The 10,492-nt window shown below is 39.6% G+C and overlaps 1 protein-coding gene across 1 annotated transcript; it reads right to left on the bottom strand.

The window, feature by feature from the left end:
- Positions 1-7,469: 7,469 nt before the first annotated feature.
- LOC108432846 (guanylyl cyclase-activating protein 2-like) lies at positions 7,470-10,117 on the bottom strand. The gene is made up of 4 exons (XM_017707000.1): positions 9,701-10,117; positions 9,461-9,610; positions 8,560-8,668; positions 7,470-7,912 (listed from the first exon to the last, which is right to left on the bottom strand). The coding sequence occupies exons 1-4, from the start codon at positions 9,893-9,895 to the stop codon at positions 7,785-7,787; spliced, it is 582 nt and encodes a 193-aa protein (XP_017562489.1). The 5' UTR covers positions 9,896-10,117; the 3' UTR covers positions 7,470-7,784.
- Positions 10,118-10,492: the final 375 nt, after the last annotated feature.

The following is a 10,492-nucleotide window of genomic DNA, read 5'->3' as shown; positions in this document are numbered from 1 at the left end:
AACAAAATTATTCAGAGGAACGAACTGTTTTGGTGCTTTAAATGGGTTTGCCAAAGTCTTAGATTCACAAAAATAGTGGATTGCATGAATAACATAGCAGATAAAATGTTCTCCTCATCATTATTTTCTAAGACTGCGGCAGCAACATCAGCGGCTGCACCAAAAATTAAGTAACATGATGAAGTCCTTAGTGATTTCCTGAGTTTCTGTTGTTCAGTTTCATTTAAAAAAAAAAAAAAAAAAAAAAATATATATATATATATATATACACAGACTCACAAATCCACCGGTTACTGGCGTATAACTCCGATTGTGAGTTATGTACAAACTCACGATGTGATGGAATCAAAGGGGTGACTAAAGATATTAATAGAAACACAGAGAACCATCTTATTTGACATACCAGAATAAAGACACTTGTTCTAAAATGACAAAATAAAATACTGAAGAACATAGTAAATGTTTAGCTAAGATTTGTATGATCTGATAACATCAGTGCTGACACACAGGACATGACTAGGTGGCTTCCTGCCTCAAATAGCTGTCTGAGTAGGCAACTTTTGTTACACAGCCAAGGTTTGACTTCATGATGGCTAACTAAAGTACATGGCAAAAATGAGCATGTGATATAAGCTATCATAACACCAAACACTAATTACAATTACCTGTAATAGTAACGTAACACTTGTTAAATTGCTGCACAAAATATGTCATGACAATTTATGACAGCATATGACATGGTTATGTCATATGTCATATATATATAATATAGCAGGCTTGGGGTAAAGTGTTACCCTAATACATTTTCACTTTATACATCTATACATTTATAATGTGTACATCCTTAGAGAGTGATACCAGGCAGACAGGGTTAATAGAAATCATGTGTGAATATGATTGTCCACATAACTAATCTCTTATGCCATAAGATGATATTAGTCATGTAATCGGCTCATCTTAGCCTGCACCCCAATCATTCAGATGTCAGTTTTAATCCCCCCAAGATACAACCACTAACCAGCTTAGTCTCAGGCCTGTTGCAATTAGCAACAATGCTAATCCCAGGATAATCCATGGATCATACATTTCTGACATGACTGGTGCATGGTGTTACACACAATGGCTTGACTGGTAATAGAGTGAGAGGTGATCTGTGACTTAGATAGTATGAAGGAAGATGTGCAAGCAGTGCACAGTGACAAGCTCCTGTAGCTCTAGTATTGTGACATACAGGAGTCAAAACCAACAGGTGCACCACTGATCAGAAACGGATCTGGAAGAATAGCCATATAAAGCACAATTATAATTCATATCAAGAGGGCCCTTGTAGGGCAAAGGCAATGTGAGGGCAAAAGGCAGGGCCTCAGGTCACCTCTGGAAGCTATCTGTCCATCTGTAGTACATAATGGCCAGAAAATTTAAAAAGTCTCCTTCAGAACTAGCTTTGTTTTCCTTTGCTAGAGCTAGTGGTGGTCCAGCTGGCTTGTATCATGCATGTTTCTGTTTAGATTAGAATGACCTCTGAAACCAACCTAACTATAGTGATATACTCGGCCAAAAGTGAGGTCAGGCCTTTACACTCTCCTCACACAATTATTGAATCAATAATGCTGTTTGCTTTACAATGTAGTATTATATGTGGTTTGCCTTAAAGTGTCCTCGAGGTCAAGTTTTCAAAATTGTGTTGTAGATTTCAGGAGAATCCCAGGCACATTCATCTCTTTATTTAATATAGAGTGAATGTTTGAATTCACAATGTAAAAAGTAGCCTTGGGACACGTCCATCATCACTTGCTTTTGAGAATAGTTTAATTTGTTAATATATTATGCTAATTATGTGTAACCTGCATTTCATGTGGTGTTGACATAATTCACATTAAAGACTTCCCAGTTAGTGAAGGGTTAACTTTTGCCTGACCTATGTGCTGCACCACTAATCTCATCCAGTGGAGATTGAGAAACTGCCTCTTGTCCCGCACACTCAGTACAACTCCGCTTCATATTGGAGCTGCTACAAGGAATTACAGCTGAGAATTTAGGGGGACCCCCATCAGCGACCCCCGCTCCTCTCTCTCTCCTCTTCTCGTGCTGAGAAGGAGAGGTGCAGTTGCTACAGCTAGAGTGCAACTATTAAGAAAAAAATATTAGAAACCCTGCTCAGAAAAGTTAATAAAAGTCATACATCCATTAGGAAAAGGCTCGGAGGCTTCAAATCTCCCATAACCCAGGTGAACCTGCAGAGAATTAGTGGTGCAAAGGCGATAAACGGTGAGCAGTTTCTCTGTGTATGCTAGCTAACTAGCCTAGCATCTTATCATGTATTCGTAAGCATGTAGAGAAGTTACAATGAGACAATAACTTAGCTTATGCCTTAAATAAGTAAACTTATACATTAAATAAGTGAACTTATACTTTCGGTTGAGATAGTTTGGTTTTAGCCCTGCGATGGACTGGCGACCTGTCCGGCTGGGAGAGGCTCCAGCACCAAATTGTTGAAATTAAGAGCTTTATTTTCATATACATACATGGTGTATAAACATAGACAGCACATATAAATACATTTTAATTCACAACCTGTAAAAAAATAAGAGAAAAAAGATTGTTATATGGAGATGTGTATAAATATGTTAATACTTACCTGTTGATGGTAGTATTGGTTATTATTAATCATTTTTATGTGTATTTGTATTAAAGTGTTTGCATGTAATAGTCAAATGAAAGGTGTTATAGCCACCTAGGCGTAAGTATAGAGAAGTTGCTACCGTACCTGTTTTGTTTAAACAGGTCAGGTTTTTTGTTGGGGACCATCAGAACCCGGGGAGACGGTGCCTGGTGGATCTACTGAGAATTAGATGGCGAGCCACCCAAGAGTTGAACTGGGTTTTTTTTTTTTTTTTTGAGAATCACCTTCACTACATACTGGTGAAGTAGGAGAATGCTAGCCTGAAAGACTCTTACCTTCCTTTCACTCACAATCACAAGCTCTATTTTTGTTATTTTCACTATTTTTGGTATTTGTTCTGTGTTGGATATCTGTATTTGACTTGTTGCTAAACAAAAGGGGGATAGACATAAACCAGACTAAATAAGCTAATTGAAGAGAAAATTCTATTTAAACCTAATAGGTATAAATTAAATTAAATAAAGTAAGAATAAATCTTAACCAATATTAATTTAACCAAACTAAATACTTTCAAGAGTCAACTTAAACTAGGGGACATAAATGAAAAAATGGTATATTTTCATTTAACTGTTATTTTCTTTACTTTCTGAAACTCTGTACACCTACCTTCATCCCACATTAAAGTGTCCACTGCTTTTGAAACTTTACCACAGTCTCCAGTGTATGCTGTTATACACCTCACCTCTTCACCGAACCTGGATATAGTGGTCCATAGCCTTATTGCAGCTTTACAGTTACACAATGGTCCTATTATTGTTTACTGAACTGCATTGCAACTCCAGAAACTGCTGTTCACTCTACTAACATTGAAAGCCCTGATTCTAGTTCCAATTTTAAGATTCCCCCTGAATACGAAGATTTACAGGAGGTTTTCAACAAAAATGCCACTAAATTCCCTCCTCCTAGACATTATGACTGCGCAACTGAGTTGAAGGAAGATCCCGTACCTAATGATGAGGAGACGCTGGACATCACAGCACCACCTCTGGCTGAGATAGATGGAACACGGGTCTCTGCTGTCCGACGGCTGTTGGATTCCAGGAGGTGTGGTGGGCTGTTGCAGTCCTTGGTAGACCTGGACATACTTATGGACATCCATGTGGTAGTATGGACCTGAGGAACAGTCTTGGGTACGGGCCAGGGATGTTCTGGATCCTGGTTTGATAAGGAATTTCCACCATACACATCCTGGAAAGCCTGCACCCCATCCTAGGGGGTGCCCACAGAAGGGTCTTGCCTGCTCTCTGCCTCATTCAGTCTGGTGAAGGGAATTCCAGTCTCCAGCACCTCGGCAGCTCCAGCTTGTGTCCGGTTTGGAAGCCCAGGGGTAGGGTGTGTGGTCGTCCTGGTGTCCCTCTTTCGGTGGTCCACCCGGGCTCTTTGGGGGTTATACTGTCATGCATTCCATGAACATCATTTCCCAGCAGCCAGGGTCCAAGGACTCAGTTCAACCCTCCTATCAGCATTTGCAATCCCCAGAGTACTAACGTGGAACACCTGTGAACTATGTCATATGACTTATTGTAGTTAGTATTTAAGCCCAGGCTTAGATTAGTAGGGTTGCGAAGTATTGTATCCTTGGGACCTACTGAGCGTTTTTTTCATGTTTGCCTTCTTGTGTTTTTTGATCATTATATTGCCTTCATGTTTCTTGAGTTTTGCCTTGTCTTTTTGGTACTGTTGCCTACATTGATTCATCAGTGTTTTGACTTCCTGCACTGTGTTGTGACTCTGGCTAATATTAAATCTAACTTTTCTCAAGATCTGAACTCTGTTCCCACGTAACAGACAGTAGATAGTCACAGGCAACATGACATATTTCAAAACCAACCCCTTTGTGGGCACACACATTGCTTTATTGCGGTCTGGAATGGCACTTGTGAACTTGATATCCCACCTTTCCACACTACAGACATAGATGGTTGTTTAACTGGAGCAGCCTTTCCCCTTGCGATAGACATGAAAAGTTACATTGCATGGGCTTGGTGGGGCTCCGTGGACTCCTGAGTGAACCGCACCCGAGGGAGTGTTTGTCTTTGACTTCTTTCGCCCTTGGCCTTGTTACGGTGATGCAGAAGATAATCTAATTTAATAGCTAGAGTGATCAGTTGATCTAGCGTTAAATCGTCATCCTTGCTAACAAGTTAGCTTGAATCTGCATTCAATCCTTGGCAAAAAGATAACTAGGAGAGCAGCCTCATTCCAGCCACTGTTCGCGGCTAGAGTTCGAAACTCTAAAGAATTGTCCACCACAGAACGATTTCCCTAACGTAACTTAGACAATAACTCCCCGCTAACCTTACCCTTGTAGGGGTTATAAAACACTGTCTTGAATTCCTTAAGAAATTGTGCATAAGACAGGCAGTGGATCTGAGTCCAGCTTACGGCGGCCCATTCTAGAGCTTTATCTGCTAATCTAGAGGCAATAAAAGATATCTTGGCCTGGTCAGACCTAGTTGGGGAACTAGGTCACACACTGAAGCAGTAATCCACAACATTTATCAGGGTCTCCTTCAAATTTATTGGGTTTACTAACCGGGAAGACTGCCATTGAGGTTTCAGCTGTTGTGGTTGAGAGCCCAGAGCTTGCTACAGGTTCCCTTCACACTGGCGACCAGCTGGGCCAACTGAGCTTGCTGTTCCGCCTGTTGGTGGACTAGTGACTCCAGGGAATGAGTAATTCCAGACAGAACCTGCTGGTCTCAGCAAAGTAGTTGCCGTTGTTCAGTCAGAGCCTTTTGAAAGGCTTCGAGCTCCACTGTCTCCATGTCAGGCGAGGTATTCTGTGACAAATCAACAGAAACCAGATCCTCGCAGATAAAAAGGACAATAGCGGTTTTATAATCGCTAGGCAAAAACGTGGTCCAATAACAGGCATGGGTCAAATCCAAAAAACCCAGAAAGGTCACAATGGTGATCATAACACCAAGCGAACTAATAAAAAAGGATAAAGTAAGAGACCTAGTTGAAAGAAACAGGCCAAAAAGTTAAAAAACACAGATCAAACACAATTGGCAAAAGTACAAAAAGAGTCAAGCAAAAGGCAGAGTCAGGGAAACACAGCAAGGGTCGAAAAACATGGTAAATGCCATCAGAAGAATAACGCTTAGCAAGTTCTCAGAGAAACAATACCTTGCACTGTTTCTAATTAAAGCCCGGACATGAATATTAAACTGTTCTAGTCATATGACAACATACACAGGTGAACTCCATTAGTACTCGGGAGATTGTGAGCGTCGATAGGTGCGTGAGTGTCAGAAGTCATGTGATTCTCCAAAGTATTGTGGGCAATGGAATCCGTCATGGACTCCGAGTCAGAAGGAAGTTGCTCTGTGATGTGATCTCCCAGTGGAAAATGAAATCTGTCTCATTTCGGAAGTTATCCAGACGCATGACAGACAAGCTTCAACAATCAGTACTCAGCTGGGTTTATGTAGGAGTTTTATTGTACTCAGCACCACTCAAATTAAATTTACAATGAGTACTTAACAAACAGAGCTTATCTAATGATATAACACAAAAGTTACACTGTTCAATGTTCACAAACCAGATGGGGTCAAATAAGACAATGAACAGTATTCTTAGGGCACATAAGGGCAACATTCTTTTTTACAAAAATAGAAAAGTAAATAAATAAATACATACATACATACATAAATAAATACAATCTAATAAAGTCTTTAATGACTCAGTTTACCTTTTAATAATTATACTGCTGTCTGATGACAACAAAGGGAAATTACACCAACCTGCTGTTTATGTTCAGCAGTACCTTTTTTCTGCTTCCAGCTGACTCTTGTATTTTGACATTTTTATCTGATACAGCTCACTTTAGGTAGCAAGTGCAATAGCATAAGGAGGTTCAATAAAGTAATCTCTGCTGGAATGAGTGCATGTATACACCGCACTTGGTTGACCTTCAAACATGGCAGTGAGCAAGTTAGATTCCCAATTTGTCCTAACAGGATTTGCTGCAGGAAACCATTAACGTCATCTGCTGTTTGTCGTGACCATCCTAAATGGTCTGTGGATTTTCCATGTTGCAGTGTCTCTATTTTAAAAGCAACTGTGAGGTTTGATTCCCTGTGATGTGCCAGACAGAAACACAATAAAGAGAAATCCAACAGCCTGGTAACATAAAGACAGTCATCTCTGTCCCAAGCCTCTATTAAATGATTCAAACCAAAATGTTAGCTTGAAGGATTTCTTTGAAACATTTTCTAGTTGTTCTACACGGATTAGGAGCTCTGATAAACACAAGTTTGTTGGTTAGTGAAATTTCCTTTAAGCAGAATAGCAAGAAAGTGCCACTTGTATATTCCAAACAGTCTAAACAGTCTAAAGGTATTGGAATGATAGAGATCATACAGATTTAGAAGCATTTCTATTAAATCATTGGATATTGGATCTTGTATAGTCGGTTATTCAGATTTTCTATTCTTTTTGATACAATAAATCCTGGACAGTAAATCTATAGCATGTGTAGGGGATTTGTAAGACATAACATATATAAGTCTGTAAGACTACACTGACCATCAAAAGTTTGGTGACACCTTACTTTCTTTTGAAATTTGAATATGTAGTTTGTTACTTTCCAATATAGTAAGCAGCTAGTTCAGAGCATCCATGAGCTTCATGAGCACATATTGGAACTTTCCTGATACAAAAGTGGTACAAACACACTTGGACCATTTCTGTTGGCCCTGTTTGGAGATTCTGTTTCTGTTTGGAGATTTGAAATGAAAAAAAGTAAAAAAAAGAAAAAAATGACAAAAATGGATAAAGTGACTGAGTGACAGCAATGATATGTCCCATATGTATTAAAGACATTTTTAAAAGCTAGGTGTCTCCAAACTTTTGCCTTGCAGCATAGATGATTACACCTGTCAATAAAGTGTCATGTTATTTAAAGGCCATTCAGGTTCACAGAGGGACAAATTAATTCATAAGCCACATGTTTTCCAGACACAGTCATGACTTCACCCAAATATGGGTTGATGTTTCCCAACAGAAATTATCAATTTGTCCCCATACTCCATTTCTGTGCTTGGTGAAGAAAATGTTCTGTGGGTGTGTATCCAACCTAGAGTGGCCTTATATCTCACTCGCCTCTTTGACCTGTTGTTGATTTTTGTATCCAACAGCTGGGGTTTGCATCCAGGCTTAGGAAATCTTTGACCCAGGTGTCTCTCTGAGCACCTTCCAGAAACTCCTCCAGAGAAATGTCACCTACAGCAAGGCACATAACAGAATTATGGCTTAATGCTTGTTTGTTCAACTTGTCCTTATTAGTGAATTTCTTCTTGGTTGTGATGCATTAAAAGGTCAGTGGAAAAACAGAGGTACCCTAAGCATGTCATGACTTCAGAACTTTTTCCAGTCCATGGATTAAGTTAGCCTAATGGGTTTAAAAGAGATTTTTTAAAGTGTGAATAGGTCGTACAATAGGTAAAAATTTGAGTCTTGCCATCGAGAATGGACATTTCTGCAGCCTTTGCTCACCAAAGAAGTAACGTATGTTAATACAGAAATTATTAATTGATGTGTGAAAAAGAACATAACACTGAGATATAAAGTGTATGTTACCTGTCTTAAGCAGAACCATATTATCCTCATTATCCTAGTCATTATCCAGTTACTTTAATACGGGATAACTCTTAGGGCAACACAGTACTCTATCCCATTCATGCAAAAGAGTAAAACTAGAATGAATCAGTATCATGTCCCTGGTGATTATTTCAGGCCTATATACAACCTTTTAGATCTTTTAGATTGAAAGTAGACTTATTCTATGTGGAACAAATTTTGTCTCATGACCTTTATAGAAAAAAACAACTATTTGCTTTATGTTTCAATTGCATATATGCAACACTCACCATCATTATTCTCATCGATGCGCTCGATTACTCTGGTACATACTTCTTCCACAGAAAGGCTGTTTCCACTTTCATCTGTAACATTGCCTAGTTTGATCTTGTAAATAATCTACAGACATAACAAAAAAAAGACAAAATGCAAAATTACAACTGGGTCCAAGTCCAAAAGATTCATGTCACTGAATGATTTTATGACATTTATTCTGGGGAATGAAGTTTAAAACAGTTTTGGGTCTCATGGCTGATGAATGGTCCACATTTTAACTTCATGTTAAAGGTTGAGTTGGAACAAAAATGTGGACCGTCTGGCGGCCACTGGTCTAACACACTGTGTCCCAACCCAACTCCTATCCTAACATGCTCCCAACATGCATCAACTAAACAATCAAAAACACTGAATATTTATGAACATTTGGTTCACATTTTCTTGGGGGTGGGATGGAGCAAATTAGCACTGGCTGATGGTCTATAAAATCTGTGTTGGGAAAAAGTGCCCTAGAACAGTGGTAGTTTACAAATCAGCAATCAGGACCTCCCAAATGGCCCACAGTCTTGCTCTTCTTCAGCTTCTAACATACTTGAACCAAGCTTGAATACTTAGAATACAATAGAAATGTATGTTAGGAGCTTGTGGATTTCCTGAGGACTGGTTTGAGAGCCAGTACTCTAAAACTGTAGTTCTCAAATTGGTCCTCAGGGACTTTTAGTCCACAGTTTTACCCCAATCCAATTCATAATGCATAGAGATAAGGCCAAAAAATTGGTTTAATAACCAGTGCTCTAAAAGATCTAAAAGATAAATTACAGTAGGCGTATTTGACCCAGTCTAGTTGCAATAGTAATGAAGGCTGCCTTAACTCATGGCCATTGGGGAACACCATATTGAATATCTTGAAAATACCCTTATGATGCGTGCTATCTCATCTCCATCCAGTCGTCCATTGCCGTCATTGTCGAAAACCTTAAAGGACCATCGGAGTTTGTCTTCTAGCTTCCCTCGGAGCACAAGGTGTAGAGCTGCCACATATTCAATAAAATCCAGTGTGTTGTCCTGTAAAAACACCCATGAATAATAAGTATTAGTTTAAGTATTCGCCTTGAAATCAATGTCCATGCGCTACCGAGAAGACAGGCTACCTACCCCATTCTCGTCAAATGATTTGAACACATTATCCAAATATATGGATGCAGGATTCGGTCCACTTTTAACCCCAAAAATTTTCTTGAATTCATGCAGGTATAGTGACCCACTTGGACACTCCATAATAAAGCTTTTGTACAGACTTTGAATTTCAGAGAGCTCCATCTCCTTCTCGTAAGACTCTGACTGACCCATTGCAAGAAAAAAAAATTAAGCTCGAGAGGAGAAAAAAAGTTACTTTAGCACAATACACTAAATCTATAAAAGGAAGCCTCTGCTTTGACTTGAAATCTTTTGTGCCTAGTTGCTAATGCATGCCTTGGTGTCGCCCTGAAGAGCAGCGTCCACTGTGAGCTTAGTGTGACTCTGCAACAGAGGAACCAGTCAAACAGTATTTAGAAGCGTCTGTAATCTTTAATCTGTGACCAGGTGATCAGATAAATTCACCCGCACACCCAGACCCCTGTGCCCTACAGTTAATCAAAAGCGTCATGGAATCCCTGCTGCAGTTCGTAGGTTAAATAAAGCTCTACATGTGGCCAGGAAATCCTAGTCCCTGCGTCACGCCACAGAGGCACACGAACAGTCTGACCTACACTAGATGTGTCTCAGAGCCAAGGACACAGTGGAGGTAGGCTGTATTTCCTGGCCTTTGTGTTTACGAAGGCTGTCCTGTTTTGTGGAATCCTTTGAATGTGACCTTCATTTCTGAGAACCAGCAACATGAATAGATCCCATTAATGTCTAATACACATTCAGTACAGCATAGCATAAAAAACATTTACTGCATGC

Source organism: Pygocentrus nattereri, chromosome 7, assembly GCF_015220715.1.
Source record: "Pygocentrus nattereri isolate fPygNat1 chromosome 7, fPygNat1.pri, whole genome shotgun sequence".
In the NCBI taxonomy this organism is placed as follows: Eukaryota; Metazoa; Chordata; class Actinopteri; order Characiformes; family Serrasalmidae; genus Pygocentrus; species Pygocentrus nattereri.
This window is presented reverse-complemented; position numbering and strand designations above follow the sequence as displayed.